We start from the raw sequence: 18,576 nt of genomic DNA, 5'->3' as shown, positions 1-18,576 counted from the left end.
AACAGGTATTTATAGTCTAAATTTTTTATTTTTTGCACATTGACCTCATTTGTCTGGTGCATCTCATTTTGTCCCCACAACTTTTCTTTCCTAATTAATTTGTACCATGTTATTTCACCAATCTCATATTAATTAAATTTTTTTCTTTTTAATTTAATCCATTTTTATTTATGGATTAATTAATCAATAAATTTTATTTTACTCCAGAAGAGTTTTAACCGAGTTTTACATAAATACATTGACATTATATTCATATATAGAGATTACAACTTCTAATTATTATAATTTAATAAACATTCTAATTAACTAATTAAATAAAGATTATAAACTTGATTGACAAAACTTTGCATTATGATCTGTAAGTTGAAAAAAATGATAAATTTAATATTCTAAACTCCTAAAACATGATCCTACTTTCTATCTTTAAGAAGCTCTAATATTATCTATTGTTGAAAACACCACAAATAAATATTTAAATTTTTTTATTTTTGATTTACTAATATTGCATACGCTTTAAATTTTGAATATATTCTATCTTTATATTCATGGAGATACTAAAAATTGTAATTATAATAATGTAATAAGATTTTTAATTAACTAATTAAATAAAGATTTTAAATAAAAATTCTATCTCAATTAGAAATCCTTCTTGCCACAGTCAATGATATCTTTGACTGCATTACTACCACTAATTAATCAACAAATAAACAAAAGTTGTTGCAAATTGACCTGGAATTGCGTCCTTAGCCGGAATCGCTCGCAATTATTTAAATTAATAACAAAATTACATATCAATACATCCCATCCACAACAACGGCTAATTAAAATCTCTCTTTTAAAAATATTTTTAAAACAATTTAAAATTTTTATTTTTATTAACTTCAAATTAATATATTTTTAATATACTAATATCAAAAATAATTTTTTAAAAATAAAAAAAACTTCATTAAACATTTTTATTACATCACTTCTCGTAATCTCGCCTCAAAAAAACCTTAAAAAAACCAAACGACAAATGGCTAACGCGGTTTTTATCTCCTTCACTAGCTGTCTTCCTCTCTCTCTTGTCATATCTTTCTCTCACTAGAAAAATACAGCAACAAGCTTCAGTTTCTCTTTCCAAGGAAGCTACGTACAATCTTTTATCCCTAAAACCCCACTGCACACTCAAAAAAAAAAAAAAAACCCCACTGCACACTCAAAACCCTAACGACCCATTTCAGATCTGCACAGCGTCTCATCCTTCTGCTATGCACTTTCGAGGGAGAGGAAGGGATTGAAGTGTTAAGATTAGAAAATGTCTAACTCTGACCCGAAAGTCGGGCCCAAACCAGGTCAGTGGCCACCAGCACCAGAATCTGCAGCAATGCCGCCGTCTTCCTGGGCTAAACGAACTGGGTTTAGGCCCAAGTTTTCTGGTGAGACCAATGCGAGTGATTCTGGACAGATTTCACTCCCTCCGAGGCCGACAGAGCAAAAGAATTCACAGCCGGATGTTGAAGCGGGTCGGGTCAGGGCAACACTACCACAACCGCCACCAGCGCCGCCTCCGGCTGCAGTGAATGGGACCGATAAGGCGGTGGTCGTGCCAGCGGAGAATAAGGATCAGACAGTGGTGAAGAGGAGGAGGGACTCTGATGGTGGTAGTGGTGGGGGAGCGAAGAAGGATGGTTTGGGTCATGGGGCAAATGGGGCGGGTCCGAATGGCGTGCCGGAGGGTCCGAGAAGAGCAGTGGTGAGGAATGAGGAAGTGATTGATGTGGAGGATGATGGATTTGTCAGAGGGAGACATACACATATGAAGTACGAGTTAAGAGACACTCCTGGTCTTGGTGAGTGTTTTTTTTTTGTTTGATTGGTTAATTACTGACTTAGTTGCAGCCCGATCGGTTTTAATGAGTTCGAGGGAAGTGAAAGTAGTGTGCTATTTTGTTGTTTTAATTGATAATTTGAATTGGATTTTGTTTGGTTTCATAGATCGTATGGTTCTTTTTGGAGTTGTGACTAGTTTGGATTAGGTTTTCATGCTTTATCAGGTATTGTGAGAGTAAAACAAGGTGTTATAAATGGATTTTTAGCAATATCTTTAAATTGGATTATGCTGATTTTGAGTTTTGGAGTTGAACTTGTTCGTTAGGAATTTTGCGAGTAGACATAATATTTTATTGTTTTGCTGGTAGTTTGAAATAATTGGGTGGCGCTATGATCGAATATTTGATGCGTGGGATTAGTTTATTTATTGGTGATCATTAGATATCGTGGGGCAAAAAAAAAAAAAAAGACGCTACTTTTTGGTTAATTTTAGTGGTCATTTTAAATTCGCCAGGATTTGGTTTTTGGTATCGCGCTTCATGTTTTATTTGTTTATTTGATATGATGGAAGGACTCCTTTTTGTTATTGGATTTACTGGCAACTTAGAAGGGTTTTGTTTCATGGTTTGATATATGAAGCTTTATTTATTGATCTGAAATATAGATTGTAATGTTTAACTTTTTTATTTTTATTTGGTTTGTGGTTAATTTTGCTGGCTTATTGTTTTGTGTAATGTTTCAGTTCCCATCGGTCTATATGGTTTCCAGCATTACCTTTCGATTTTAGGTTCATTGATTCTCATTCCACTTGTCATAGTTCCTGCAATGGGTGGCACTCATGTGAGTAGTAGTGGATTATTTCCTTGAACTTCTTATGATATTCACCATCTGGTAGAAAATATACTGTGGTTATCTTGATCTGATCTGATTTAGTTGGTGTAGGAGGATACTTCAATGGTGGTGTCCACAGTGCTATTTGTTTCAGGAGTAACCACTCTTTTGCATACGTCATTTGGGTCAAGGTTGCCTTTGATACAGGGCCCATCATTTGTTTACCTTGCTCCAGCACTGGCAATAATCAATTCTCCTGAGTTTCAAGGACTAAATGGAAATGTAAGTTTCTTTTGTTCAGATTTTGTTTAGTTAGAACATACATGTCAGTGGTTGTTTTTTGTGTTTGTCACCATGCAATTGAGATCAAAAGCGAGCTTGTTTTTTTTTTTCTGCTTGCCTCTGCTAAAATAGGTGATGTTTTATACAAATTTCATTCTTTGTTCACTTGAATAATTATAACACTTTGATGTGGAAAGCACTCTGTTCACCTTTTACCATGTTGTTGTTTGTGTTTGCACGGCTTAGTTTTTCTTCAATCATTTTCTTTGAAATGTTTTGTATTATTTAGAGCATTAACAGCTTGCAATACCGAAAAGGCCAGTAGAATGTAGATGATTGATATTTCATCAAATCAGCTTGCTAACAAGCCTCAAATAATGTTAACTGCACAGCCTTATTTAGCTTTGAAATTAAAATTTTGGGTTACTAGGTGATATTTATGCCTCAAACATAAAATCTGATAAATATGAATTTGCTTAACCAAATCATACACTAGAATCTAGATACTGTGTCAGAACTCTGGGCTAAAACTAAAAAGGCATCAGAGTTATATGGCATCTCTGTTATATATATAGATCACCTGAAAGACCCAAAAATGTGAGGGTTCTTGAGAATTTGTAAAATTTCCTCCTTGTAGTCCTGGCCCATCAATTGACTTGCATTATCAAGAGAGTTGGTATATATGTGATTGGTTGGTGGATTGTCATATTGGCTTGCTAATTAGCTCCTAAATTTTCATATTTTTATACAAATTGATTGCTTAATTTTTCATGCCTAGCTGTTCAGACTTTTAAAATTTAAAGAATCTGAGAATTTAGTAGTGATCTAAAGCAGTGGTTAGAATTTCTGAAAAATATTAAGTTTGCCAGGGTAAGAAGATATAAAGAAAGTAGAAAAAGACAGGACATACATAGCAAGACTCGATCTGTAATTCTGTATCATTGATCGAAGATTGAAGTTTTATTATCTGTAAACCAAGCAATCATAAGTTATTATCTAAGGTTATGAAGAATAATTTTACAAGCAAGCTCAGCATAATGTTACGGAAAATTTGGTTACTGAGAAATATATCATCCTTGCAAGATTTGTAAAATATTTTTCCTTTGGCAGAATTTCAAGCATATTATGAAAGAGCTACAAGGAGCTATAATTATAGCTTCAGCTTTTCAAACAATACTTGGATATAGCGGACTGATGTCAGTATTTTTGAGGTACAATTTCAGCATCTTTACTAGCTGCACTTTTTAATGAGTTACTGCTCCACATTTTTGTAATTCCATGTTTTCTTTGAACAACATGCACTTTTTCTTTATACCTGCAAATTGTAATACCAAGAGCACCATAGCCTCTCTCAAAAACAGTATCAGAATGCCCTTGAAGCATGAGCTGAAAATCATCTCTGTCAATGCTGGTGTTCTCAAAAATGTTTCTAGCTTGACGACTGCCTCCCTCCCTGGCTGTCATTTGTCTCTCTCTAAAGATGCACAATAACTCAACGTCTATTTGTCTCTATTCCTTTTTCAGGTTGATCAATCCAGTGGTTGTTGCCCCAACTTTGGCTGCTGTTGGGCTTTCTTTTTATAGTTACGGCTTTCCACGAGCTGGTACCTGTCTTGAGATTGGTGTAGTGCAGATATTACTGGTTATTATGTTTTCTCTTGTAAGTTTCGGTGAAGCTAAAGTTTGCCTTGAATTATAGTACTTAGTTTCTTTTGGGAGTATTGCCTTTTAATTCAATTTTTATTACTGCTAAAATTATTTATTATTGTTGTGTGCTAAAACATCTAATTTTTTTTTACATTCTTTCTGCAGTACCTGCGCAAGATTTCTGTATTTGGTCATCGCATATTTCTTATTTATGCAGTAAGTTTTCTGTCACGTTTTAGCTCTCCACTAGCTACTCACCTGTACTCCACCGCGGGTTAAATACTTTTATCTTCCATGAAAAATTATATATGCAGGTTTTTTCAACGCATTTTTGTAGTTCAAAAAATTTAACAAATCAAAAAGTATATGCACACATGTAATCAAATAAACTAAGAATTATGTGCACTAATAAATAAATAAAAAATCATTAATGACACCTGAAAACAAAACTTGAAAAACCGATAGACAGATGTAGATCAAGATATTTAATCTTGAAAAATAGAACATTTACCTGATCATGTTTACTAATTAATCAAACCATAATAGAAATAAACAAACATATTAAATTGATTGAATAAAATAAAAAGAAAAAAAAGAATAACATGTAAAGCTATACATATTAAAAATATCATCTGAAAAAAAATATTTGTTGTTTTCAAAAACATAGTTTATCAACATAAAAGATAAAAACAAAACCATAGATGAATAAAAAAAACCTCTCCAAAACTTAAACGCATAACAAAAAAATCAATATTATTTAAAAGAAGTTTTGTAAACAAAATAAAAGAGAAGAGATATTAATGTAAATATAATTAAGTTTTATTTTTTTAAAAAAAGGCATCAATTGAAATAAAATCAGTATGTTTATTACTGTTGCTGTCTTGCTCTCCCTTTTTACATCATCCTGTCATTATTTTCCTTTGTGTATTCTGTAATGTTTGCTAGAGCTTACCCAAATGGCTAAATTTCTGTTTGAAATCCTGAGCAACCTATCAGCCACCACAATGAGGTCCTCTTCTAAGAACCAGCAATAGACTTCTCAGTCTAAAAACCCCACTTCTAGGCCCAGCCCAACAGAACTGACAAATACCAGTTGAATGGCCCTCAAGACAGGCCAAATTGGAGAAACAAACCAATACCTAGCTTTAATATTGTTAACACCTTATTTCAGTGCTCAAACCACACTGGCCTTCTAATCTTGGTCTGAGTATTGGTGGTGGGGTTGGCGTTGAACATTGCACACTGCTTTAGCAACTTAATTCATAAGACCATTACATTGTTAAAAATGGTATTGCGAGATAATGAGGTTAACAATATTTCATTGCCAGGTTCCATTGGGTCTAGCAATCACATGGGCGGCTGCTTTCCTTCTTACTGAAGCAGGGGTCTATAGTTACAAAGGTTGTGATGTAAATGTTCCAGCGTCAAACATTATATCCGACCACTGCAGAAAGCATGTTTCCAGCATGAAGCACTGCCGAGTTGATACTTCCTATGCGCTGAAATCATCCCCGTGGTTTAGGTTTCCTTATCCATTACAATGGGGTACTCCTGTCTTTGAGTGGAAAATGGCTCTTGTTATGTGTGCAGTGTCCATCATCTCATCTGTAGATTCGGTTGGTTTCCTTTCAATGTCATGATTGGCACCTCTCCTGGAGATTAACATTTTCTAACAATCTAATTTCCTATATGCCTTTCATTTTTTTCACTTTAAATTACACTGATCTTTATCATAAAACATCCTGGAGTTTCCACATGCATAAAACCACAACTTTTTTTTACATAAACGGAATATAATTTTTAGGATTTGGCCTGGATTTACTGGTAAAGAAAAGAAAACAGGAAGTGAACTCTGAATGCTCGGGTTGCATCGGTGAAATGGTCGAAGCTTGCTCGAGAAGCAAATACTAATTATGTTTTTACCTTCACTTGGATAGTTTTTTTAAAGTCAATCTTAGTAAAGAGGTTGCTGTAATCTAAATTAGGATCATAAGATATCTCATTCTGGAAATTTCACCATGGAAATATTGGAAAAATTTATGGCAATATGTTCTAAATATACCTTTTTTGAAAATTGCTAAGCATCGTGTCAAGAGATATTAATGCTGAAGACCCTTTCTGCTGTGGTCAATAGTGTGTTCTCTTTAAGATTGATATGTGCTGAGAGGTACTTATTACCACTTTACCTTGTTACAAATTCAGGCTGTTTACTCTTCAAGGTTCATTCATACTTGATTCATGTATTTTTGCTGTTTTTGTCGTGAAAATTATTCATCTGTTAGCTAGCATTCATTAAAATATCTGTTGGCTGTTGTTAAAAAAAAAAAAAACACATCTCTGGTAGAGTGCTTATGCCTGTAAAGTCAATAAAATTCATACTTTGTGCTTATAGAAGCATAACACTCTAAACTGAGATAGTAACACCGACATACATGAACAAAATTAACACTTATTGTTGCTTTTTGTTGTATAAAGCTGCTTGTATGACCTATCAACAATTAGATGACTATATCCCTGATTTTGATTTGGGTTTGAACTTAGGTTGGTTCGTATCATGCATCTTCATTGTTGGCGGCATCTGGACCTCCAACCCCAGGGGTTGTTAGTCGGGGGATTGGTCTTGAAGGCCTCTGTAGTGTCTTGGCTGGTCTATGGGGTACCGGAACTGGTTCTACTACTTTAACCGAGAATGTGCACACTATTGCTGTGACTAAAATGGGCAGCCGCAGAGCAGTTGAATTAGGTGCATGTGCTTTGATCCTCTTATCCCTTATAGGTAAGTCTTTAACTTAATAGTTAACAGCTTCATTAATCCGAGCACTATAAGCTTTTTGCCTGTAATTTTTATAGTTCACAACATGGGAATTGTATGTTTTGTATGGATTGGTTGATTAACAATGATGGCGGGCTTGTTTCATTTGGTTTGTCTAAGAGACATCTTATGGAACAGTCAGCTCATGATGGGTATTTGGCTGGTTTATTTGTGGTTATTGTGTCTTTATCATTTTGCAGTTCTTCACTGTACTGTTTTAACATGCTGCACCCAGCACCTTTCGCCAGCATTTGCCTTGCAATGAAACCAAAATATCATTTGGTTCATTACTGTGTGATTGAAATAGCTGTTAAATGACATGCAAGATAATCGTTGCAATCTAGAGGAACTGCTTAAAAGAATTAAAGGAAGAAGACACATAATGACTAAGAAGGACATTTGTACAAATCGAATGCATGAAGGAATGTTTTGCATTATGGAAATAAACAGTTGTCAGGGCTACCCATCCTTTCCTAGGATTGTTTTGGCAATGACCTTGAGTCAAATAAAGTATAAACAATCATCTCTTGAACTTGAGAGAAAAGAACTAAAGAAAAAGGATGAAGAATTGCCCAAGTATTATGGCTGTTAGAAATTTTTAATTTTAACTTGTGTTCAAATAAACCCATCTCAAAATGATCAGAGGTATGATGAATAATTTAGAAAAGATGCGTTTCACAGAACTTACAATGGAAATGTTTTTATTCATAATACAATCATGCTCAAACTTGATGCCAACAATCATATGGTTCTGGTTGAATTATGTTGAAAAGTACTGATCTAGCATGTTAGTATCGTCTGATAATGTAAGTGAACTTGTAAAACAAGTTTAATGTGCAGATCAAATTTAATTTAATACCTGTTATCCTTAATCATAAAGGAGGTTGCCCATGGCACATTTTGATTTGGATAAAACTATTTTGGTTTTATTTATTTATTTATTAAGTAGTAAAAGCATTTTGAATTTAGGAGCATACGCAATTGATCCAGTTCAGAGGCTCCTTTTCCAATCTTCTTTTTATTTTTCTGTACTCGGTACTTATATATCCTACTTTTCTATTCAAACAGGTAAAGTTGGAGGATTTATCGCCTCAATTCCTGAAGTCATGGTTGCTGCTCTCCTTTGTTTCATGTGGGCAATGCTTTCAGCATTGGGATTATCAAACCTGCGATATAGTGAGGCTGGAAGCTCCCGGAATATCATCATAGTCGGTTTATCTTTGTTTTTCTCCCTGTCTGTACCAGCATACTTTCAGCAATATGGCATCTCTCCAAATACTAACTTGTCTGTCCCGAGTTATTTACATCCATACATTGTGGCCTCTCATGGGCCATTCCGCAGCAAATATGAAGGGGTATGCATCTGTTGACTTATATTCACTATTAAATTTTTTTGTTGGCATGTTAAGATCTTGATAGTTCCATTATCAAACATTGTCCCTTTATTCTGCATTAAAATTTTTGCATGTTATTGATTGCTAGAAACATAAATTAGAGTTATTCTTTTTTTCTTTTTCCCTGCACCTGTACTTCCGTTATGTTTTCTGACCAATGAAAAAGCGCTGCAGCATGATTGCATCTATCCTCAATCTCATTCATCATACCTCAATCTAGGGTGACTAGGTGACTACTACGTTCAGGGATCAAGATTTTTCTGATAGATGCTCGTACACTATCGACATAATAGCTGAAAGATATACTATTCTATTTAATTGTCATCTTTTAATTTGTACATTTTCTTATACATCAAAATGCGTTTTTGATTGAATTTTCATTTAGCATTTCCTTTTTTCCTTGAAACCATGGATTGTTGGCTCACCTCATTTAGCAAAGAAGTCTTAAGTTCCCACTTCCCATGTTTCAACTTTAGTTTTTTTGAGAATCTCTAAAGAGACTTATGCCCCAAACCTAATCTTTCCACATAGATCATGTCAACCATAAATGGAAATTACCGTAACATCATTGTAGATCGTTTTAACAGTTTTGGCAATTACTATATTTTTGTTTGCAGTTGAACTATTTTTTGAACACGTTACTGTCCTTAAATATGGTGATTGCATTCCTTGTTGCTGTCATCCTGGACAACACTGTGCCTGGCAGTCAACAAGAGCGTGGGGTCTATGTATGGTCTGAAACTGAGGCAGCAAGGAGGGAGCCTGCCATTACAAAAGACTATGAATTGCCCTTCAGAGTTAGCCGGATTTTAAGATGGGTAAAATGGGTTGGATTTTGAGACAAAAGGCTTTTTAGTTGCCATGGTGGCCATTTTCTCATTGTCAGAAGCTAATCGACAGCCATTCAGAGGGGGGATAGCATTGATAGAGATGCCTGTGATTCTAAATGTAAGTCACGCTAGTTTCATTTTGGTAAATAGAAGGCAACAAACTGATTTTTCTTACACGGCTGAGCCTTCTTGGGGCTATAGGTCTTATAGAGATGAGTTTTTGTGTACATTTGAGGATCCAGAGGGATCTCATGGTGTTGTAACTTGAAATTATCCATGATGTATCTAGTTTTGAATCATTGTCATTGAAATTTGTCTTAGGGGGGCTTTTTATGCTTGAGAAAACACTGATAATCCACCCGCACTATGTATATTTTTTCCAACTATATTCTTAATCACCATCATTTTACCGCATGCTGGATTTGAGATTGTATACAATGGATCTCTTTGTCATCTTGGAGGGTTCGTTTCAAAACTACATTGGCAAGATGGAAAATTAGTGGCTGCTTCTACTTGTCTGTCAGTATGTTGCATTATTGCATTATCATCCTTGTAATATTTACTATTTTTCTTAAGGCTTAGGAGTTGAATTCCTTCCCATTGCTTTTGATATTTGTTTCTACTTTGCCCCCTAGAGTTATAATATGATTAACAAATGTGCTGTGGACAAGATGTGTGGTATTGCAGCGGTCACCAGCAGAATTTTGCTTCTTAAAATTGCGAGACTTGCGTTGGATGTTTATCTTTCATGATGTAAACTGGATATGCCTCTCTTCATTTCTCTCGATGACTAAATAGATTTGACTAATGAGAACACATTAGCTTGCTTGCTCGCTTGAAGTTGACAGCTTGTAAGCATTGGCTTTGCTTGGATAGCGGTTTCATGTTTCTTTGGATCAAGTTTTTCAAGGCAACAATGAACGCAACACCTTCACCTGTATTGCTTTCTATAAATAAAAAGAACTTTCCTACTGCGTGAGGGTTTTTTTTTTATTTGTGTGTTCTGCTGTTGGTGAACTCTTAGATTCCTGACAACTCAATTTGACTTTAAAATTTTGACGTATAAAAAAATAATATTAGTTATTATATCTTATCGCCGCCTTGTATAAACAGGGCTGGAATAGCTCAGTTGGCTAGAGCGTGTGGCTGTTAACCACAAGGTCGGAGGTTCAAGCCTTCCTTCTAGCGACAGAATCTATCTATTTTATATATATATATATCCTCGAATTTTATTTAGAATTTCATACTAAATAATATTATGAAGAAAAAATCTACTTAACATCCGAACTAAATCTTGATTTTGAAGGATATGTCTACATAGCTTCTATGCAACATCATTCATTATTTCCATGGCTACAGTTGCAGCCCAGGCGAGAAAAAGAAACAGCATAAATCACAATCAGAGAAGGCATGAACTAGGATCAGGGCAAGACATGGATCCGAGTTTCTAACTAATCATTTTTAAGAGACTGGTCAGCTAAAACATGATCTAATTCTCGCTGTAATGAAGCTTGATCTATCTTCTTTTACTCTATCAAAACGTGGGGGTACCTTCAGCATTAAATAAAAGTGCAAGAGACAGTAGAGTCAATGCACTTGCTGATAATTATAAAGATCATCACGAGCATGGCTGCAGAAGATCTACGTCCTGTTTATTAGTAACAGAAAGTCTTGTTGTTAGCTAGTTGTCTCAGTCTCACCACAATTGCTACCTACCTACTATTCCTTTATTGCTAAAGGCCATTCATTCTCATCTCTACGACCACCTCTCTGTATTTTCCTTTCCCTGGGCAACCATCTAGATGATGCTAGTTGTAAGAGTTTGGGATTAAAAGATTTAATTTTTTTATGGTCTCAGGTTCGAGTATTGTGATTGCTCATATAATAGGTCATCACAAATTAGATTATATTTGTTTTACTTCTCAAATTCAATATTGATCTCGAAAGTTATTGATGCTAAAACTATCGTTATTCTAAAGTTTCCCAAAAGTATTATTCGGATAAATTGATGGGCGTGCATATATATATTTTTTAGTTTAATATGAGTATCCGGGATAGTTTGTGCACACCTCGACTAATTCTACGGGCCCTGAAGTTAACGACCATGTGTATATATATATATATATATATATATATATATATATATATATATATATATTCTTTGAATCTAAATCATTCATTTCAGCTTAGAATTCCTTTTATGCTAGTTAGTGAATATTTAAAAGTTCTATGTATTGGATCTGATCGTTGATTTTGAAATGAATGGTTTAAATTTAAGTCGGCAAATAGAAAAATCTAATTAATGGGCACGCTTTGATATTTGTATAATGATGCTTCACTTAACATATTTTTGGATTCTCCTGGCTGCTTAATTACTTTGTGCAAAACGACACCCTGATTTTGTTTTTCTTTTTTAGAAAGTATATGATGTGCAGTGAAATAATTGAGATGCACGAGGTGTGGGATTATGCAATAATTATTGTCTGAATTAATATATCATAGGGCTCGTTTAAGTTTTTGTATAAAGTAGAGGGCACCTAGGGTGGCCTTTTGTGACCATGAAGTTTAAAGGAGACATCTGATTTGATTCTATATATAATCCATATATATGTCCCAATGGTTCTCGATTATATGTGATTATTGATGTTAAATATTTTTCCCTATATGAAGGGTTTGATGCAAGGAGATAATATTTTATAAAAATTTAATTTTTTAATATTTTTGATGTATTGATATTAAAAGTAAAAAAATATTATTTTAATATATTTTTGAATTGTTTTAATGTGTTGATATTAAAAGTTGGTTTTTAAAAATTATATAAAAAAAATATTATTTTAATATATACTTTCAAACACAAGACATCATTAAACATCTCTCTGCTTTGCTGTAATAAACACAAGACATCATAGTCAAATCTCAAGCACCCCCAGTATTTAAGGAGATCCACTCGTTTAAACACCTCTGCTTTGTAAGATAGTAACCTAGCAACATGGTGGCACATGCACTGGCAGTAGTGAGATTCGATGACCTTTGAATTGAAGCTCTCAACGACTATAGCCTGTAGTTGGAGCTTTATAAAAGTTCATTAAAATTTTGGATTTTGTCTCTATATTTGTCTGAATTATTTAAGATTGTACCTGTGTAATAATTTGTTGAATACATTTTGTGATGGGAAAACTGGCTTAATCGAGGCTAATAGTTAGCTTTTATCGATCCAAGGAATTTGTTAATTGGGTATATATACTATAGATAAATTATTTCAACAAATAATGAGAATTGACCCATATATCACATGAATAATATTATGTGAATTATTTTAAATGGCCTCAATATGCATAAAAAAACATTAAAATTAATTATTCTAATGCCACATATATGGATCCAAGTGGTGTTGTGATTTGAATCGGCTTTGTGCATCGTTTTAATGAAGTATTATAAAGGGATGTAGACTTTTGGACAAGCAAGACTGGCTGCAAGGTGAGCTGATTTTTTAAAAAATAAATTATTTTTTTTAAAAAAAAGAGAGTAATTTTGAATAATTGAGGGTTGTTAAGATCAGTTTGACATTTAGGTATATATTTTTCGTAAAAATATATGATTTTTTGACTTCACACTACTAACTGTAAGTCGTCGGTCTCTCCATGGACATTTGACAACACGTTTTCTCACATGCAAGATTCCTTTTCTATAAAAATCCTGAGAGAATGGACTCCACAGGAACCCGAAGAGTGACTTATATTCATGACCAATAATATTTATCAATCTATGTTTTTTGTAATAACACTCACGTACTCATGAATTACAAGCAGCATATTAATTGATTAAACTCTCCTAAACGTGGGAATATTTTATACCTTTTTTTTTTTTGTTATCCCTGTGCCCTACTCTCAGAAATCAGAACTACTACTACTAATCAACGAGTTCATGTGAAACAATACTGTCAGAAGACAACGAGAAACTATTTATGGGTGCCAGTGGAAAGTCTACGCATGATATGGGATAATTGACGAACAACTAGGCGTGAACTTCTGTAAATTAAAAACAAAGATATGGTTTTTTGATGTTTTGGCTTTATTAACGCGGATTTTACTCCTGATTAATGGTAAAAGATAAATTGTCATAGCAGCTTAAGCTAAGTTATTCAAACAGGGTGCTGCTGTTTCAGTTCTTCGAGATCCTTTGCTCAAAGATATTATAATGTAATTTTTTGTTTTAGATTAATATGAGTGTCCGGACTTCTGTAAATCCTTCAATGACCCTTAAATTTATGGAACTCAAACTGATAATTTCTAAAAAAAAAATTCAGGACTTGACCACTTGAGTTACATTCTTTAAGGTTATAATGTAACTTTTATAAAGGGATTAGGATGTGAGAATTCAATTTGACGTTTTTATAAAGAAAGCATTCGATGTTATTTGGATTTTTTATCCATAGAAATTGAAATTGTTGAGTTTTTGTATCAAGATGCCACTAATTAGGATGGTTGTACGTACCCGTTAATGTTGTTTTGCAATTTTCTGCTTTAGGTTTATTCACTTATCATTTCTAGCTTTCCGCGAATTTACCTGGCATTTTTACCTTTCACACAGTGTTATTAACCACAGCTGGGTTAGCAAATCAACTCCATAATTTATTAACTTGATTTATAATTATTGATTTAAATATAATTTTAAATTAAATCGAATAAAATTTGATCTAATATATCATAAATAAAACCCGGTTTAGATTTTTTTAAAACAACATCATTAATTTTTTATATATAAATAAATTAAAACAATATATTGTGAATTGCCTAACTCTAGCTCGAGTCACAAGTCAATATTCTATTAGCAATGATGAGTTTACGTAGAGTATAATAGTTATATAACGTGCAAATGTATGTATTTTTTGAGAGAAAGAAGCTTTGAAGCAAGCAATAAACTATCTCTTCGATGCGTACAACTTTATATTGCAAGGATTTTCTCTTGATGAAATTTCAATCGAGATTAGCTTATGATCAGTACATAAGTTAAGAAAAAATATACCAAAATGACAGAAATTTTGCTGTTAAAGTAGACAGTTCTGCGAGAGTGATTAGAGACCTAATGGCATGTTTAACCAATCAGAAGCAAAATTATGATTTTAATGACCAAGTCTTATGGCTTAAAAATAAGTAAATTCGGTCCCTGTGTTTAATACCTTCTACTAAACAGCTCCCAATTTGTTCTCTGCTGCTTATATTTTTGATAAAAACATTTTAGTTCCTGTATTAAAAAGTTTTCAGAATTAAGATGAATTTCAATGCTCGTTAGATAAACATGTAATCTAAAATTAAGATGAATTTCAATGAATTATTTCATTTTGTTTTTGATATACCTTTTAAAATTAAGACTATTTTTTTTAATTTCTTAAAAAAATATTGGATTTCAACCCGCAACCACGTATTCATTGAAGTCATGTTAAAAAAAAACTATTTTAATTTAAAAATCTTAATTATTAGATAAAACCGAGCAAATAATTTTATATTATTTTTTTAGCAAGTTTAAGATTTTTTGTCATTTTAACCCATCGATAGATACGTTAATTAAATTTGAAACAAAGACAACTTGTATGTGCTTTGATGCCAGGCGTCGACAATTGACCAAATCTTCTTCATTTAGACAAGAGCATGAGGCCATGTCAGTGAGAGTTGAGCACGTGTAGTATAGGTAATGTCAGCGTGCTAAACGTGTCATGTCGTATACTTGCAGTATAAAAATCTGCCCAGTGTATGCTCATGAGTGGTAGCTGGGCAGGCAAATTTTGTCCCTCATGTTTCTTACCTACTCAAAGTGACGAGCTACCTTGTGATTTAATCAAAAGATTAAAGGAAAACTTGTGCGTAATGGTTGAATTTAGAGTTTGAAAAAAAAGGAGTCTGGCAAACAAAAATCATAGAGGGAGGGGAAGGATCAGTGATATTTAAGCTCGGGATTTGAGGGCTGAGATGCTTCGAGTCAAAGGTCAAAATAATATATTATCTAGAATGAGACTTCATGGCATAAATTTGGTCCAAGTTAAATGTATGCTAAAATACTTGACTTATTTAAAAAACAACAAAGCCACCCACGAATGCGTGTTCTTGATCACCTGCTTATTAAGTCTTGTTCCTGCAACTTCAAATTAGTTCATTTCTGGAGGATTCAAGAAGATTTAGGCAGGGATTTTTGGTTCAAGGTTTCAAGCTTTAGCGGCTCCTATATTATTTATCGAAAAGTCTAATTGTGATGGTTCTTAATTAACAATATATACTTTATCTTTGGGGGTGTGAAAATTCCGCTGTTATTAAGAGAGTGTTTGGTTTGGAGATGATTTTGATTTTTTTTAATAAGATACATATAAAAAATATATTTTTTTAGTTTTTAAAGGTGTTATTAGTGCTTTAAAATGATTATATTTTTAATTATTTAGTAAGATTTAAAAAACAAACTCAGAACCTAACCAATTAAATTATATTTTTTTGGATTTACCCTTCTATACGAGATTATTAGCTAAATTTATGTGCTTAACTGCAAAAGGAATGGACATTTGAACGAAGTATTTTCTCGAGAAAACTGTAATATAAGGAGGCCTTGGAACCGGCTCCGTAAAATTGTCAACTCCATGTGTTGATTTGGCAAAGGGTCACACTATCCTAGGCAGGCCTTGGAACCGTATTGGATGATCGAATGCTATGTGGAAGATCAAAATGTTGTTTGTTGAGAGCGAAATAGTAAATTAGGGCTCTTTGATTTCTTCCAACAAGGAATGCTGTAGCTAGCTAGGTCAATTGTTGTTGGGTGTGAAACCGTGTATATTCCCATCACCCATGCCATTAGGATTAAAAAACAGAGAGAGAGAGAGAAGAAGACCAGACGCAGGCTTTTCCTACCAACTACAAGTATAACTCGAGTTATAAAATATTTTATTATTTTTTTTATTAATGGGTTATCCAATAACTCGATTAATTTAATATGTTTTAAAGTTAACAATAATATAAATCTTTAATGATTCTAAAATTTATAAAATTTAAACCAGTAATCTTTAAAAAATAAACTCAGAATCTGACTAATAAGTACTAATTTCTTTCTTTTTTTTTCTTCATTTTATTAATCATGGTAGTGATAAATATATTCCAAGTTGCATCATTTTTTCATCTCGCAACATGAGAGGGCTCTACCCATGACGTTATCAATTAAAGCCCACTATTTCAACTTGCCTAGGAGCCATTATTGCTTACGTTGAAAATCTTGATATCTAAATTAGAAGAACAAGAGCGGTATAGATCCAACTCTGTTGTATAATATCGTTTTGATCATAATATATATATATATATATATATATAAAACATTTAAAATAAAAAGTTTAACTCGTTAAATGAAATATCAGCTAAGAATAGTTTTATGCTATTTCTTAATCGTAATATATATAGAGGTTTTGATATTATTTATGAATGTTGATTGAAGTGAAATTAAGATATCTACGAGTCTTGGCAATAGCCTGCTGGAATATCCGCCGAGAGAAGGAATAGCTGGAGAGACTATAATCCCCGACGAGAAATCAAGAAATAAAGCAATATTGCTTTTAAGGGAAAAAAGAAAAAAAATATATTGCATGTAAGAGATCCAAAAGTATTATATTTTTTTGAGAATCAAGATCCAAAATATTTTTTTCCAACACCATTTTACAAATAAAATTTTCAGATTTAAAAATATAATTTTCAGACCGAATCCGGCAACCAATCCGATCCAACGCTGCAGCACATAAATGTTGCCCAGAAAACGAATGGGTAAAGGGCAGATACTTTTTTAGCCACTCCGTAGCCATTCTATCGAATACACATACTGTCTCAACAACAACCCTTTTTTTTGTTTCCTTTTTTTAAAAAATAAATATCCGTCTACTCTTTTGGCTAATGTCTTTATTCGATTATGACTATCACCAGATGATGCAAGAACCTGAAATCATTTCTTTAATTGCATCATCAAGATTGACTCTGAGCACAGATATTTGAATTTCTTTTTCTTTTTTTTATATACTTATACAGTAACATGATTAAAAAAAAAAACTAAAGTAACACTATTTACTATAATAGTGCTATGTTTTTCTTCTTCTTTTTTTAATTTCTCATGTATAATTTTTTAAAAAAATTTCTTAACATTAGGTTTTTTAGGTGCTAGGCTTCTTTTTTTTTTGTTTTTCAATAATTGATTAGAGATTTTTTTTTACTAGTTGACTTTTTTTTTCAGTTTCATCTTACAATACTGGTTTGATTGTAAATTAGTCATTATAATTTATTTTGATATGATTTCTATGACATAACTCGGGTCATTTTTTTACAGATTAACTTCGATTGAATTGAGTGTTTTAATTTTATCTTTCAACATTGGGTTGATTGATAAATGAACTTCATAATTTGTTTTAATATTACTTTCTATTGGGTTATCTCAGTCTCATGACCCAGAATGTGGGTTTGACAAGTTAACCCGGGTTATGTTTTTAGTCTTTTTTAATTAGTTTTTTTTTTCACTTTCATCATTCATATTAAATTTATTAGAAATTGAGCTTCGTATTTTGTTCTGATTTTCTTTCTATGCGGTTATTATAATCTTATAACTTGGTATGCAAATAGACATGTTAACTCGGGTTAATCCGAATCGATCTAATATATTGTCTTTTCAAAGCTGATATAAAAAAATATAATCTTAAATATTTATTTTTAATCAAATTATGTTTTAACTAATTATTTAAATTGCCTTTGAACCGGTCAAGACAATCAAGTTACATCTAATTAATTTTCACAAAAAAAAAATGAATTGACTAGTTAGTTAACAATGTTAACAACGGTTAACAATTATAATTAGATTTTTTTTACGTAAAAAAATTGATTAAACTCATAGCACGAGGTAATAATCTAGTTGTATACTATGCATCTTCATTAAATTAAATTGGCTATACCAACACGAAATT

The 18,576-nt window shown here is 32.7% G+C and overlaps 1 protein-coding gene and 1 non-coding gene across 2 annotated transcripts; both read left to right on the top strand.

Moving 5' to 3' along the window:
• Nucleotides 1-1,017: 1,017 nt before the first annotated feature.
• On the top strand, nt 1,018-10,022 carry LOC133699433 (nucleobase-ascorbate transporter 12-like). Its single transcript, XM_062122673.1, has 10 exons — nt 1,018-1,832; nt 2,555-2,652; nt 2,755-2,925; nt 4,036-4,136; nt 4,450-4,585; nt 4,738-4,788; nt 5,901-6,188; nt 7,114-7,348; nt 8,453-8,739; nt 9,396-10,022. The coding sequence occupies exons 1-10, from the start codon at nt 1,298-1,300 to the stop codon at nt 9,615-9,617; spliced, it is 2,124 nt and encodes a 707-aa protein (XP_061978657.1). The 5' UTR covers nt 1,018-1,297; the 3' UTR covers nt 9,618-10,022.
• A 700-nt stretch (nt 10,023-10,722) lies between these two features.
• On the top strand, nt 10,723-10,796 carry TRNAN-GUU (transfer RNA asparagine (anticodon GUU)). The gene has a single exon. It is a non-coding gene; the product is annotated as a tRNA-Asn (tRNA).
• Nucleotides 10,797-18,576: the final 7,780 nt, after the last annotated feature.

This window comes from Populus nigra, chromosome 7 (assembly GCF_951802175.1).
Source record: "Populus nigra chromosome 7, ddPopNigr1.1, whole genome shotgun sequence".
NCBI lineage: Eukaryota > Viridiplantae > Streptophyta > Magnoliopsida > Malpighiales > Salicaceae > Populus > Populus nigra.
Note: the sequence above shows the minus strand (reverse complement) of the source record. Positions and strands in the feature narration are given on the sequence as shown.